The 17159-nt window shown below is 37.1% G+C and overlaps 1 protein-coding gene across 1 annotated transcript in view; it reads right to left on the bottom strand.

Moving 5' to 3' along the window:
* BARD1 (BRCA1 associated RING domain 1) overlaps positions 1–17159 on the bottom strand; it is a 53917-nt gene that overhangs the window by 20644 nt on the left and 16114 nt on the right. The window contains exons 5-7 of the mRNA XM_015558105.1: positions 14562–14642; positions 12804–12976; positions 1151–1259 (exon numbers count right to left, since the gene is read on the bottom strand). Of these exons, the coding sequence (XP_015413591.1) occupies positions 1151–1259; positions 12804–12976; positions 14562–14642 (363 nt within the window). The remainder of the gene's footprint in view (positions 1–1150; positions 1260–12803; positions 12977–14561; positions 14643–17159) is intronic.

Genomic DNA, 17159 nt, shown 5'->3' with positions numbered 1-17159 from the left:
ATTGCTCTAGCTTTTACATAAAAGGAACAATGGCAAATGACAACTTAGTTATGCTATGTCCTGCCAGAAGAGTTCAAGTTCAAAAGAATAAAATAAGTGCCAATTTATAGTTGTTAAGTATGCCGAGACTGAATGAGTACTGACCTAATAATTTGTGTTCTAACTGACCCATTAAAAAAAAAATTACAGCTGATTAACCCAGGGCAAATCACAACCTTTCAAGGTCTCAACTTTCTCATTCTAAAATGAGGAAATTGACCTGATTTCTAGGTTCTCTTCCAGTTCATTACCACTGCCCTTACTAGACAAGAAGTCTTCTCTCATGATCCTAGATGTCAACATAGCCCATTTTCTTATTTCCCCCATCCCAGCAGTTGCTAAATATAGGGAGTCCACCATCCATCTCTCTAAAACCCTCTTCTCCTCCCCATCCCACCTCACCACCACCACCTGCAGTTCCAGTCCTGACCACTGCACACCCAGGCTCCACCAAACAGCTTCCTCACCAGTCTCCAGTCTTGTCCCACCCCTGCCTACCCTCTGCAGTCCCACTCCATTAAAAACACACTGAAGGCACCCCACTAACCAGGGAAATAAAAGTCAAAACTCCTCCTCAGGGAATTCAAGGCTTTTCACAATCTTATCCCAACCTAGCTCTTCACTGTCAATTCCTCTTTTACACACCTTACGCTCCTCTCACACTAAACTCGAGTTTCTCAGATTTCCAAGGTCTTTATGCTTCCATGTCTCTGAGCAGCAGTTCCTTATATTGGGACTGCCACACTCACTCTGTATAGCTGATTACAGTGGGCAACGATGGTGGATTATTTTATTTAGATTAGCTTATACATTTACAATGTTTCCTATCTCCCACTAAAATGTACGCTCCTTGAGAATAAGAGTTATATCAATTATATTCACTACAGATAAATGCTGCCTACAATATAGAGGGGGTGGGTTCAACAAATATTTGTTGATGCATTTATTCCAATTATGTCTTCAAATTCACAAGAGCTAATACACAAGAAGTGCTCAATAATTGTTTTATGAATGAAAAGAAATTTGCTAACTGGAAATTTTTTAATTATGCTTCTTTCATAAACAATTTCAGTAAAAGATATAAATTTCCCAAAGCTAAATCCACACTTACTACTGAGCAATGGTGAGTGGGTGATGATTCATTCTTCTCTGGCGGCAGCAATAGTGATTTCATAGTCTTACTGTCTGCATAATCCACAGGTCGCAGACCAAATATGTTACTGGTAAAATAAGTACAGTGGATTAAGTACATAAAACATATGATTTGATTCTTAACTAAAGGAATGCACCAGCAATATAAATTTTCAACTTCCTTAACAGTACATTATTTTTACTAAAGAAATGACTCAGAATTCCCATAAACTATAAGGATTAAGTATGCACACGCAGCTGAATTCAACGGAAAAAAAGAGGTGAAACTTCAATTTGACACCAATCACAGGGGGTATTTTTAGTTGAATAAATTGTTAACTTACACATGAATTTTTTTCACAGCTCTGTATTCTTGTGTTCATATTAATATTTTAAATCATTAATCACTATGTGTAAGATGTTTTCAAATGCAAATAAAAATCATTTACTGTAGCAATTATAGGCTCTATCATCTATATCAGTAAACACAGAGATCAGAAATCAAATAAATTCACAGGATAGGAAGTTGGAGCCACTGGAAGGAAAACCAATGCCACATGACAAACAACTTAAATTAGTGACTTTTTAAATGAACTTTAGTAGGTAAGCACACTACACTCAGTAATAACCACACCATCACAGAACACACTGGAATGGTTCAGAGAACAAGCAGACTTCTCACCACATACTATCTAATTCACAGGTCACAGAATATCACACCGGAGGAGACTTTACACACGGTATAGCTGCTATTTCAAAGACGAGCAGACAGAGGACGGTCCAATGACTTGGCTTAAGGCCGCGTTTTCCTTGTTCATTAACAGTAATATCCACTATTGCCCATCATTAGTCTTTCATTGATCAGTAAATTCTAAAAACTATACAACTATTGTCTACTATTCCACTTCCTTACATACAATTTCAAAATTATTTTAGTACAATACACCATGGCAGAAGTTTTCTAAAATGAACATTTCTCTTATAATCTTTTATAGTTTAAAATATTTTTATTGATTTTTAGAGATGAAGGGAGGAGGAAAGAAACATTGATGTCGGAAGGGAACATCGATCAGGTGCCTTCTGCACGACCCCTACTGGGGACAAAGCCCACAACCCAGGCATGTGCCCTGACCAGGAATCAAACCCGCAATCTTTTGGTGCATGGGATGGCACCAATGAGCCATACTGGCCAGGGCATAATCTTTTATGGTTTTTAAGATTATCATATATCCATATAACAGCCACTAAAGTTCAAGTGAAAATGCAATGTATTAAACAGGATATAAAATTATAAACATGTTATAATACCAGATTTTACAACTGTATTGAATGTAAGACTCGGAAGGAAACAGTGAAACATTAGGGAGGAGGGAAGAGGAGGGGGTCACCTCCGATGCTGAATGGAGGGCACTTGGATGAGAGACACACAGATAAGAGACAGAAGCATCTACTGGATTTAGGGACAAGTCATTAAAGACCTTACAGAAAGTTGTTTTGATGGCACAGAAGGGGAAAAAAATTCAAATGAATTAAGAAAAAAATGTTTCTCTAATAACTGCTATCCATGACTATTGGGTTTAGTCACTATTCCTTATTGGGACAGTGCCAGGTAAACACTGATAGATTTGTATTTTCAGAGTCCCCTTTGTGCCCAGGTTCAGGTATGTGTAACCTCTCTCTGGCAACAGTCTTCTTCTGACGAGGTATGCGACTATCAATTGCACTTCAGCTTTCTGATTTACAACAAAGTGCCACACATCTCTGTCCTGAAATTTGGGTCTTCACACATTCCCATATAGTTAGAGCAGACAATCTCAGCTCATTTCAAAAGCAGCTGATCTCATCGCTACACTTGATACTTCTCAATTGCATTTCTTAAATCATTATGCCCACATGTCAACTTTCTCTTCACAGACATACTCTGTAAACTACAATCAAAAAATAGAAATCAGAGTTCAAAAACCAACATTCCAGGTCTTAAATCACCAAGTGCAAAACTGAATAAAAAACAAAAAAAGGCACAGTATATGCCATCAAAAAAAAAAAAATTACTGCACACATAAAAACTTTTTAACAAAGACAAATATAGAATTTATACTTCAAAGAAATAAAATGTAAGAGCCCAATCACATACACTTTAATGCATGATAGCTGTAGCACACTTACTTTACATGATACAAATCAAGTCCACAGTAAAAACATGAAAAAAATGTTAATGAAATTACTCCTCAAAGTACCTGACCATCAGCTAATGAGGGCTTTAACCCAAAAACTAGCAAATAAAACAATGGTCTCATAAGATGCTTTTACTGTCTGAAGAACTGCTTCATTAATGACTAGGAAGAGTCTAATTTATGTTTACAGTCCTTTACACAAAACTTACTATCTCATCTAGTCTTTAAAACACTGTGGCTACTCTACTTAGATTGTGATTGGTTTCTACTTATACATAATTCACTAGCCCTTAGCCTTTCTGTATTATCAGTGAACTAGAGAATGGCACATTACAAATGCTAGTTTGAGAAATAATTGGTTAAACCTCAGCCCTGCATAATGGGAGATGGAGCCCATTAAATTCTCATGCTTCTGTGATGTTGTGACCACTGTAACTTGGAGTTAGACACAAGATTTTAAATGAAAACTTCATAAACCACTGCAAGAGAAGGCAGAACATATGTAAAATTTCTCCTTTTTATTATAGGGGCACAAAAAAAAGTCATAAAACCTTTTCCTACATGTTGATATATTTGAATGAGCTAACACTTTGCTTACAGATTTTGAGTGAAAAATCAATTTAAAATGTTCATAATTAAATTTATTCTTTTTAAAAAAATAGGTAACACAAGGAGGAAAAGTCACATGTCACACACAGGGACTACCAATGTGATTGTTTTTTAATTGAAGACAGTGATAAATCTGTTATTTTCCATTACTACACAGGGAAGTTTTGTTTTTTTTTAGATCTGCCACAACGCCATGGACTCAGGCTAAATATCAATAATTTCATTAGAATGAGTTCCTAAGGGAGCTTTCAGAGTGAAATTTTTTCAAAATGTTCTTAAATATATTTTCTATTTTCTGACATACTTTAACCTAAAACCTAACATATAAACTAGGTATTTTGGAGAGATACATAAGACTTAGAAAATATTGTCCTTGCCTATAATCTTAGAAGAGATATATTCATTCAACAGATAAGTATAAAACTGACCAAGTATAAACCAAAGCACAAGTAATGAGGTGAAATATGAAATGCATTCCAAAGAAAGTAAAGAACACGCATTAGCAAATAAAATGGCCTTAAACCCAGGACTAGAAACTGGAATTTGGTGGATGAATGTGAAGGGCGTGTGGAGGGAATAAACACCATGACTGCTGAAATGAATGGAATGAATGGAAGAAAGCCTTCCATCAAGGCTGAAGAGTCTAATCACTGCACGCCCATGCGTAGGAGCCAAATATGATATGGAAAATTGATGAAATAATCAGGCATGAAGCAATGGGCATTAGAGACAAAGACAGCATGTAGCGGTGAAAATGGAACGGCACAAGCGTCTACTAGTTAAGCTCTTTGGGCCAATGTAACACCAGTATAATGAAGGCTGTGCTCAGAATGTGGAAAAACATCAGCATTTTCACTGTTGATTTTACACATAATGCATGACAGTCTATTAACACCTGTCACAGGCACCACTTCTGACAGTTCAGTTCTCTTAATGCCCTTTCAGAGGAAGCCTCTCGGAATTCAGTGAATTCCAAATGGTTACACAGATAATATGCTTTATCTATACTAAACCCTAAAAATTGTACTTTTCTGGTTATTGAAACATTACAGGCTCACTAACCAAGAAGATACTATTTTGATTCTGATTTTTTTCTGTTCCTTCCCAACATAGTACATTGGCAAATTTTGCCAGTTTTTTTCCTCTAATGTGTTCTTGCTCTATTCCTTTAGCTCAGTGGTTCTCAACCTTCTGGCCCTTTAAATACAGTTCCTCATGTTGTGATCCAACGTTAAAATTATTTTCGTTGCTACTTCATATCTGTAATATTGCTAGTGTTATGAATCATAATGTAAATATCTGATATGCAGGATGGTCATAGGCGGCCCCTGTGAAAGGGTCGTTCGACCGCCAAACGGGTCATGACCCACAGGTTGAGAACCACTGCTTTAGCTGTTATCATAATTTTGAACATATATTTCATATAAGACTTTTAGTGATTCAAGATTTTAAACTTAAAGTCTTTGCAGAAATTTAAATGTTCCTAAGTTATTGCTTTTTGCCATCGAAAGCTACTAAGAAATATTGGAAGATCATTGCTACTGATATAAGTTAATAGATTCGATGTAAAAACGGCTGTATATATGAATATACATATAATATACCAGAACTAGCAATAATCATTTAATTATTATTTACTTAATATACTCAGAATGAGCACATGTATATAAATGTCGGGGTTATAAATATCATTTGGTCATCAGCTTGGCAAATACTCATTCAACAAGGAACTCTAAGAACTCTTTCAGTCACTAAAGAACCAATGAGCTTCTGTCATCACAGAGCTTGGCGGGACAAAGCAGAGAGAAGCAAATCAGAAGGACTTAAAACTGGTAAAACTTCCTAGATGTGAAAGGAGACGGAAAAGAAGGAGATAGAGAAGTAGAATACCAGTATTCCAGGAGAGAGGAAAGTGTATGCAAAGGCATTAGAGAGAGTTAGTGCGGCAAATTAGACAGCAAAAAAAGAAAGAGAAGAGCAAGAAGACAGAAAAAGAAAAGGGATAAAGAGAGCAAGGCACACAGAGACAGACAGAGACAGAGAGAACGCACATGGGAAAGGTGTGCTCTGGAAATGTAAGCTGTGGCCAGATTAAGTAAGAACAAAAGGGTGGTATTAGAGTTGGACTTTATCCTAAGGACAGGAAGAAACCTAGAATAGCCAGCTCTCTTAATGGTTGTAAGCAGATGGGATGGCATCAATAGAGTATGGAAGATAGAGCTGGGGTCACAGAATCAGATGGCCTGAATTTACATGCCAGCTCTGCCACTCAATAGTTGTGTGACTTTAGAAGAGTTACTTAACCTATTGTGCCTGTTTCCTCATCTGTAAAGTGGGAACAATAATACAACCTTCCATTTTATAGGCTTGTCCAAATGAATCCGTACACCAAAAGCACACAAAACAGTGCCTACCAGATAGTAAAAGCTTAATAATTGCTAGCTATTAACATTATTAGATTTGCCTTTTTAGAAGACAGATACAGAATGAAGACAGGACCCTTATCTTCATTTTCCCCAACTTTATAATGCACTTCATGTGTGCTTTGTAATGATAATCTGGAGGTTTACCAAGGAAAAGTAGAGAAGGCTGTTTTCTTAATAACATGAAGTAATATAGGAACAGATATTCATTTTCCTGTACAAATCTAAAGACACACAGTATGTACTAGATTACCCTGAAAATACTTTTCTTTACTAGTATTCTTTTTGATCACTACGACTGATGAAAAAGAAATACTTATCAAATGGTTAAACCACAATGTTTAAAGGGTCACCCCAAAAGTGGTGTTCAGAATATAGTATAGTCCTGTAATGTCCTTTCCCCTCAAGAGTGATATATTAGGCACCTGCCTACAACTGTACCCGCAATGAGCTACACCACTGTTAAAAGTGGGGAGGGAGAGATGGGCTCATTTAAACCTGCACTTGGTACATACAAGTCACTCAATCATAAACACACATAAGCAAAAAGGCATTTTTACTGACGCTAAACCTATCACAACTGACAGGAGATAGTCCATGAATAAAATCGTTATGAAAAACCATGAAATTGCAAGCACATAGGTGTTAATTTTTCCAGTCACTTGGCTTGCTGTGAAACAGGGAAAAACATAGAAATTCAAGAGCAACATGTTGCTGTTTTTTTAAGCTATAAAACATAAATGTTCTGTTGTAGGAAATTAATTTTTAAAAACTTCGGTAGGGCAATCGAAAGAAGCAATGGTCCATATAATATTTTCTAATTAAGAATTCTACACCCTTCCAAAGAAAACTCTGCTAATGGCAGGTCAAGTTCCAAATCCTAAACTACATTTCTATAAAAAAAGAAAAAAAGCATCTGATATTCTCCATGCACTCAGAATGGTTCTAATGTGCCTGATGAGCTCTTGTCTGAGGCTCCCACCAGGGACACAGTGTAAAGAAAGCAGTGGGGAGGAAGGACCGTCAGGGAAGTTCTGAACAGTTACCCACAGAAATATTCTCAGGCAACAAAGAAGTACAGAAGATATGAACCTTTTTTTCATTATCTGAGGTCAAAATAGAATTCATTTTCCCTCTTGAAAAATGGACTCTTATTTTAGCTCACTAGAGGTAAATCTGTCATGAAAATAGAAGTTCAGAGTTAAAGGAATTAAAACTAAATTCAAATGCAAGATGCACTTAAAAAAAAATACCAAAGTTTGCACAGCAAAAGTTCAAAGCACATAATAAAGTATTCTAAGTAAAATGGAACTTTGAAAAAATCAGTAAGGTTTTAGGATATTAAAATTAAATCAAAGCAAAAGATAAAGTCTCAAGTAGATATATGGCCTTCTATTGTGTGTGTGTGTGTGTATCCTCCATATCATAATAATTTAGGGCCCAGAAACCTTGCAGTAGGAAAATTCATTGTTGAAGATCATAGCCTCTATGGGGAAAAATAGGGTTGGTGAACCTATGAAAGTCCCAGATCTTTCAATTAAATCATGAAGATGGCAAATAAATTGTCAGTATTTTAAATTAACACTGTATATGGTTAATTCCTAGGTATCATGCCTTGCCTTATAAGGTTTCAAGATTTCCCTCCACTGGTATTCAATAAGATGCTTTCCGATTCACTTGGCTTTGAGGTAGGTAATGTTCCATTCTTCCTTTCCCTCGGCCTGGCCTTCCATAATCATTCAATGCCTAACTATATTTCTGAATTGTTGACTCTCCCCACTTCTTGGGCCACAAAAAGGCTCTCAGTAATCTTTACATTTTATAAATTACTATTGAGAAGATAGTTCTTGAATCTTCCTCCAATATTTAAAGTCATGTGGTGTTAGCATCATTCATGCAATTTAACAAGAAAACGTTGATACAGAACTTTCTAACATGGGCCCTTTAGCCCTTTCTCTCTTCTGAACACATTAAAGAAAAACTCTAAGGCTGGAGTTTGTCTTGGTGTTCTTTACTCACCCAAGGCTAAGCTACAAAAATCTTTACTCCTCTCTATAAGTTTGCTTTATCCCCAATTAAAGTAATTCAAATAAAATTCTACAGTAACAGAAAAGGTGTACAGTCAATCAAAATATACCCAATGTTGACTAAGAAGAATGAATCTACAGCTGGTGTGAGGACATAGGTCTTTTATCAAACATGCTCTCACAGGAAATCCATCAACCATCACTTCCTTGTGTCTATAGAGCAGTGGGAATCAATGGACATGATGCTGGCCCAGGGGCCTACTTTAGCTCATAGGGCCCTGAAATATGTAGACATGAATTTCTTTTTAGCATTCAATACACAGAAACTATCACAACATTTGCCTAAAAAATATATACAGGAAGGCTTGAAGCTGAGAACCACTGAATGCTCATATATCTGTGGGAAATAGACTAGGGACACTGCTTCCTTGCAGACCCTGTCTCACTGCTGTGCCCTCTGCTAAGCATCAGTGAAAGGAAGTTCCTGGGCATCCTCCTGAAAAACACAGCCTTAGGTTAAACTGAAAAATGGGTAAATTTTGTTTTTATAGTCTACAGGGTCCATTTAAGAAAAAATTTAATAGAATAACAAAAAATCCACCTGGTCTTTAGTATCTGTGGTCTACTATTAATACATTAGCAGTTCCCAATGATAATAACTACTAGTAACAAGATTGGAGTACTCTCCAAATATTGTATAACTAGAGGCCCAGCGCAAATTTGTGCGGCACGGGGGAAGGGTATCCCTTAGCCTTGCCTGCACCCTCTCACAATCCAGGACCCCTCAGGGGAGGGTAGCAGTCATATTCCAATTACCATGTTTCTCTTTTATTAGATAGGATATTAGAGACCCAGTGCACAAAATTCATGCATGGATGGGGGTGCAGGGGATGTCCTTCAGCCCAGCCTGCACTCTCTCCAATCTGGGACACCTCGAGGGATGTCCAACTGCCCGTTTACCACAGTTCCACCACCTTAGCAAAGGTGCTGCCGATAGAAACTTAGTTTTAAATATTCTCTTCACATTTACAGTGAAACTGGGAGAAGAAAAAGACAAATCCTATTTTGATCTCATCTGACCCTTTATAAGACAGGACAAAATATATCATCTTTTTATGCATTCACACACCTACTAATTCACTCCAAATACATGTGGGTACAGACTACGTTAGGCAATTGGCAGGGCCTGGGACATGATACCTCAGACAGAGACTGTACAAACTAATCTACAGTGTATATATAAAAGCGTAATATGCAACAGCGGAATGACAGGTCGCAATGACATCACTGACCACCAGGGGGCAGATGCTCAACAAAGAAGCTGCCCCGAGGCCCCAGGCCCCAATCACTTGATCAGGGCCTGCTGGCCAAACTCTCAGTCCCTCCCCACTGGCCAGCAGGCTCCGACTGCCCAATGGGGAAAGAGGAACAGGAGGGAAGTGGGTGGCGACGGACACGGGCAGCACAAGGCCAAGGTGGGTACAAGCGAGCGGGCCCTTATCGCCCCGCAGATTGCCCCACACACACAGGGTGACCGGCGGTGGGGAGCGGGACCGGTGAGCGGGCAGGAACAGCCAGCCTCTTGGTCCCTCCCTGCAGCTGGCAGGCTCGAACTGCCTGATGGGGAACGAAGAACCAGAGGTGGGTGGCAGTGGAGAGGGGCGGTGGGGTGCGGGGCTGGCTGCTGGCAGCCAGGGAAGATCGTTCCTGATCGCAGGCTAGGCCTAAGGACCCTACCTGTTCACGAATTTCGTGCGCCGGGTCTCTAGTAAGAAGATACTATGAAGCAAAGATACTATTACTAAGTTCTATGACTGGAAGGAAACACCATATATAGACAAAGGAATCAAGAGGCACGCAAAAGGAAATGCTTACTGAGATGAGGAATTAGCCACCAAAAATGGGCAAAGGGAAAGTCTATTTAAAGGCTGGAAGACAAAACAGTCTAGCACATTTTAAGGAAATAAAAAAGTTTTTAAAAAGTCACTGCAAAAAAATGTGTGAAGGAGGAAGTGTAGAAAGACAAGGCTGAAGGGTAAATAGTGTCAGACTGTCCAGGGACTTAGAAACCATGTTTTGAAGTTTGACTTTTATTTTATTTTATTTTTAAATATATTTTATTGATTTTTTATAGAGAGGAAGGCAGAGGGATAGAGAGTTAGAAACATCAATGAGAGAGGAACATCGATCCGCTGCCTCCTGCACACTCCCACTGGGGATGTGCCTGCAACCCAGGTACATGCCCTTGACCAGAATCGAACCTGGGACCCTTCAGTCTGCAGGCCGACGCTCTATCCGCTGAGCCAAACCAGTCAGGCTTGACTTTTATTTTTAAAAACATTAAGAAGAGCCAGTGAAGTGTTTTAAGCAAATAAGTAATTTGGCCAAACTTTTATTTTTGGAAAGCTCTTGGGCTGTAAAACAAAAAGTAATCTGAAAAGAAAAAGACCAGAAAATAGTGAAGCCAAATAGGTGAACAACAACTACTATGAAATAAAACAGAAAGAAGAAAATACTTAAGTGTGATGACTAACAGTCTGGAACAGAAGGAACAATAACATTTAGAAACAGCTACCGCACCACTAAACCCTAGACTAAATCAACCTCTGCATTTACCCTATAATTAATTGTCTTACTACCCTTTATCCAACATCATTCCCAACCTCGCATACCAAATAAATCCTCCTTCCCCACTATCCTAATTGTATCAACCAACAGTCCAACACGATGGCCATTTGGCACAAATGGCTATTTAAATTAATTAAAATAAAATTCATGTTAAAAGTTAGTTCCACAGTAGCAATAGCCACATTTCAAATGTTCAATAGCAACAGATGGCTAGTGGCTACTGACTACCCTGCCCAGCTATAGAGCATTTCCCGCACTGCAAAACGGTCTATTGACAGTGCTGCGCTTTAGATATACCTAAGTCTGCCACTTTACCAGGTAAATGTCTACCTGAGAAGGCACCTGTGAAGACAGATTCACTCACTGTCTCATGCCCACACCTTGTATATTAATAAGCTTCACAGTGCAGAAGACTCGCGGTGTATGAGCCACAAGACAGGCTCTGTGTTTGGGCTCATTAATCCTCACTATGCTCTGAAGAAACAGAAAAGTAACAGGCATCACCCATGTTTAATAGGTGAGAACAGACGGCACAGAAATTAACCTGCCTGAAGCTATAAAGTCAATAATGGAGTCACAAACAGAACCTGGATTCCCTAACGCCCTGACCAGTACCCCATTCATTAAAGTAGTCATGGCTGATTTAAAAAGCCAAGGATAGAAACTATTCTATTTCACCTGACCCAAGCAACCATTTGCTTCATCAAATGGCTTGTTACATCCACAGGAGGGTCATACCTGTTAGGTCCATATCTCATATCTATATATGGACCTAACGTAAAGTGTGTGTGTATGTGTGTGTGTAAAGCAAAAAAAAAAATAAGAATATTCATCCCGAGTTTGCCCCAAGTATTTTATCACATATGATGGGAAAATATTAGACACACTTACTGAAACTAAAAGCTCCAAGGTACTCTTGTATTAGTAATCTGTGTCATTTGGTTACCTATAAAAAGTATAACCTAGTAGCTCTGCATTTTGTAATTCTTATTTGCCTCTGTAACCTGAGTAAGTCTGACCTTTGTGCGTCCCTTCCAGACCTACAGAAGCAATGGGGACACACAGAGATAATTCTTGCATTTCCATTTCAACTACCTCATCAACTGAAAAGAGTAAAATAATATGTATGGAGACATGAACCAAGTAATAGATTAAAGATATAAAATCCACACACAGCGTTTGCTTGACAGTCTTTACAATGACAATTCTAAATGTAGCGGCCAGCGCTCACTAAGGCATCCCTGCCCTGATCCTGCAAAACAATTTACCCAGAGCTTCATCTGAATGATGTGAAAAATCTAAGAAATAGTGTGGCAGCCCTTGCCTAACATCTGAATTCTTACATTTTAGCTGTTGTTATATTAAATATGCAGGGGGGAAAAAAACAAAACAGGAAAAGAATAGAATATTTAAAACAATTTGAAAATACTGGTAAGCATATAGTTCTTCTTATGCTTCTAATTCTTTTCCTAATAATAAGTAGTAATCAATCCAAAGAATATAAAAACCAACTGAATTTGTACAGGAAGTCACAGCTTCCAAAATAAATTGGACAACAGTTTCTGAATTAAAAAAGCATATCTCCCTCAAATATGTCTCACAAAGGAAAAAGGCATGAATGATGATTTTAAATGCAGAATTTAATGGTCACATCTAACTCTAACTGTGAAAGAGAAGAGAGCCATCAACTGGATTAAAAAGATTGCTTCATGATAGACCTTGATTTAGGAATACAAGTCAATGAAAAAAAGTCTGCATATTGAACTACTTACACAGCGTTCCTGGAAGCTCCATGGGACAGTAACAGTTCGACTATATCCATGTGCCCATTCTTAGCCGCATCGTGGAGTGGTGAGTCGTTCTGATACCCAGGGGTGTTCACCAAAGCCTTGTGCTGGAGTAACAATTCCACTACCTGCAGGTGCCCATGACTACAGGCTTCATGCTGATTTTGAAAAAAGAAAAGGAGTGAGAAGAGTGATGAGGAAGAGCAATACCATAATAAAACCACACTTTAGAAAAGTAAATATGAACCTCAGTCAGCAAACTGGTTCTTACCTAAATACTCATACAACAGGCCATAATTTGTTGACAGAGTAAAAGCCACTATTCATAATCTTTGTGATAAGATACATGGTGATCAAGATCTGTGCAATTCATGAAAGAAGATGTTTTTCATTTGAGTCTGAGGTCAAGTGCTCTTATTTTAAAAGAAAATGTAGCTTTAAACCGATTATAGCTCCTAAAAAATTATTCTACAATAAGAAATTTAAAACAAGAAAAAAAACTTAGAAAGTATTTAACAACCAAATCATGCATAACATTTGAAATTCTCCAAGGCTGAATAGAATTCATTAAATCAGATGCTTAGCCATAAGCTAAGTGGTGTGCCCACACACACATACATAACCACCCAATAAAGTGAATGAGTATAAGACAAGCTTCTCTTATTTGCTGAAGCTACACATGACTGTACATCTAGCATCAATGATAACAAAAATGACATGGAGTAGATGCTCAAAAAGAGCTTACTAAATGAATGACATAACTGGTAACAATGGAATGTTCAAAGGTATCTCACATGCAAATCTTTCCTTATGTCTCATGAACTGCTAACAATGCCATTCTGTTGTAATCTAATAAATTTCTGGCATAGTGTGCTATTCAATTCATAATAATTAGTACATACTAAACATCTGTAGGTTTATTTCTAGGATAAAGGAATCTGAATGAAGCCTCAAGTCCTCTAAATCACTCACCAAGTTTTACTACAAACCCAGAGTGCAACAACATGCACTTTGACCTTGACTAAACCTTCCTACCTTAAATTTGGCAAAGAGAAGCCATTATAACATTCTAATCTAATAAGAATTTCCCAATTTTTGTGAATCTCCAGTTCCCAAGATAAGGCCATCCACCTCATCTGTTGACACAGCTATGGCTATATTCAAATCACATACTTACTGTCCTAATATAATTAACCCAGATAGCACTTGTTCCATGTCTTTGTGCCATTCTTTTCTCAGACTACTCTTCACACTATATTTTAACAGTAGTTAGCAGAGAGTTTAAAAATGATAATGAAGCAAAGTTTTACTGCCTCTGTATACTTAGAATTGGGTAGGATATATACGTGAGGCCGAGGTAGATCCTCAGTAAGAATCACTGTTAGTGAGACCTTCCTAAAGCACCCATTTCCTCTGGCCTCTCTTTGCTCCACAAAATGCTTCCAATTGCACGCAAAGCTGCAGAATGGAACCTGATGTTGGCTCTCCACACATTTGCTGCTAAGTTCAGCAACATGGTATAACTGGTCTCTTAAATCTAAAGGTAGCTCATTTGGTGCCTATCACAAATGAAGAGCTAGATGTCAAATAATCATTTTCTCTTCTTGAAAATATGTCTTCTGATTTAAAAAGGGTCTATATATGGCAAAGAATGATATAGAAACAACTACATAACTATAAACTATTAATAACTAGGAAATATAAACAGAATGGGAATTAAAAAACAAACAAATAGAAAACTACCAATGGTGTCCAGCCAGCATGGTCTTTAACATTTGGGTCGCTTCCGTTTTGTAAGAGGTATGCAACAGAAGGTATGTCGCCCTAGTATAAGACAAAGAAAACAAAAAGAAATTAAAAATCATCAAGGAAAAAAAATAAGATATTGAGTTTTGTTGTTTTTTTTAAAGATTCTGCGCCTTTAAAGATAAAATGAAACAAATATTTCCCTTATGCATATTGCTCATAAGTTAATAAAGAATAAGATTTGTATGTATGAGCTATTCTGAGGTACCAAGTCCTGGAATTCATATGGTACGTACATCTTTAAATACAGAGTACAAAATCTCTGCTATAAGCAACTCATACTGAAATTCATTTCAAAATACCCAATAAAGGACACTAGCCACAGATCATTTATCTGATCATAATAAAGGTTTTAAATTCATTTCATTTGTGAAAAACATTCTTTTGAGCACACATAAAAAATGGTTCCTGAGTATTGTTTAAAACAAAATTAAAGCCAGAAAGATTGCTCAGTAAAACCAATGGTAAGACTGCCAAAAACTGTCTTACGGGCAGTCATTCTATCCTTAATACATTAACTTAGCTTATATTCACCTTATTTGCTCAAAGATATTTTTCTAGGCAGAAGCAAGGCTTATTTTTTCCAAAAATAACTAACAGAGCTTTCTCTGAAAAATAAATTTAAAAATTACATTTGACAAGTTACTTATGACACTGTTGTTTTGTGAAGCTCCTCTTTAGGGAGAACCAATCTGTCTCCTCCCACTCCCAGCCCCTACACTCTTCAGAAATAACTTTTCAGCCTCTATAGGTTGATAACATAGAAGTCATTAAGACCCCTTAATACAGTAACATTTGCTTTATTCCATTGTTTTGGGCCACCATTCAAATGCAGCATATCTTAAGATGGTAACTTACTTAGTTTTCTGAAAAGCAAATCCACATGCAACATATATATTTTTATGTTCTTAAATTAACAAAACGACCTTAAATATTCAACGCACCTAAAAAAATAAGCATGCTATGTGTTTCAAATCAAATGTTCCAGTTCATATAAAAAACATTTTTCCATAGTTCCTGAGGGGTATACATTCTATATCTCTAATGCAAGGCAGCATGTATTTAGCAAATGTTGCTCTATATTCAAGTCAGTTCCAAATGAGTTCAGGAAAATCTGACAAAATACAAATACGAATTTTCTAAAATAATTTGGGGCAGATGAACTACCACAACCACACCCATTCCCAACCTTCAACATGAAAGTAAACACAAGAAGTAGACGAAAGACTTTCTCAAAAATTTCCTCCTTCTAACTCTGCATGGTGATCACAAAACCATATTCACCTAAAGAAGCCCGTAAAATAACATAAGCACAAGTGTGGAATGGAGGAGTCACGTGGGAATAGTCATGTAGGAATGGAGTGACAAAAGTCAGAATCTCCTTTAAGGCTGTTGGACAGTGGTGTTTTTCTTTCATGTCACCTCTTCATATCATCAAAGACGTCTTCTGTTACAACTGCACCCCTAGACTTCCCTCAACTGTATAGCTGATTTACAAACTGCTTATTTTTGTTCCTTTATTTTCTTTTTTCCATCATCATTTATTCCTCTATACGCTCTTTCAACCTCCGCCCACTCCTCACCCCCACAATCACCACTGCTGGCAAACTGACTGCTTTTAATACCCAACCTGCTTTCTCTCCCCAACTACTTAAAAGTCTGTCATATTTTCATCCTTCTCCTTTATGTAAATTTAATGTAATGCACATAAGTAAAATTATGATAATTAGATAGGATCCACAGTAACTGGGAAAGCTTGAACCAATATGAAGTTTCCAAGAAATAAATTAATTTCTGCTTCTGATTTCCTTAAATTGCTTTCTTCTGTAATAGAATATTTTCTGAGTAATAAGCACTCACTTTTAGGCTCCTCACAACTTACAAAAATAATTGACTTTTTTTTATTAACCACAGCAAGAAAAAAAAATCATCTGAGGAAAGTATTTACCAAGGCTTATAAGAAATTTTAAATGGATTTGATATTTTTAAGTAATATCTTCAAAGCTGAAAATAAGGAAGCATGCATGCCACTGAATTTTCTTATTGCTAACCTTTCATTCAAAGGACTCTTCACACATTCATGCATACTTAAACAATATAAATTAACTTTCCAAAAACAAACACACACACACACACAAACAGAACTTCTTCCTGGATATACAGATTTACATTTCCAAGATACTGTTAATAAACATCTTTATAAAAATAGTATGGGACATTATGATTAAGTGCAATAATCACAAGTTACCCCAAATGGTTAAGCTTCCCACATATATGAACTGACCAAGTACCTAAAGTTTCTTTTAGCAACCAGATGTCGTTTTTGTTTTTTTTTTAAATTAGCCATCTGGAACGGAGCTCTCAAAAATATTAAAGATTTTTGAGCCAGAGTTTACTATTTGAATAATATAATTTCACAGATGATTCTGACAATCTAGTCATCATGACATAAGCTACTGGTATTACAAAGGTGGTGGGTGACAGACAGAAGGAAAATGAATATGGATTCCAAGGGATGTTCTGGAAATTAAAATA

The sequence above is a fragment of the Myotis davidii genome, unplaced genomic scaffold, assembly GCF_000327345.1.
Source record: "Myotis davidii unplaced genomic scaffold, ASM32734v1 scaffold268, whole genome shotgun sequence".
Classification (NCBI taxonomy): domain Eukaryota; kingdom Metazoa; phylum Chordata; class Mammalia; order Chiroptera; family Vespertilionidae; genus Myotis; species Myotis davidii.
Note: the sequence above shows the minus strand (reverse complement) of the source record. Positions and strands in the feature narration are given on the sequence as shown.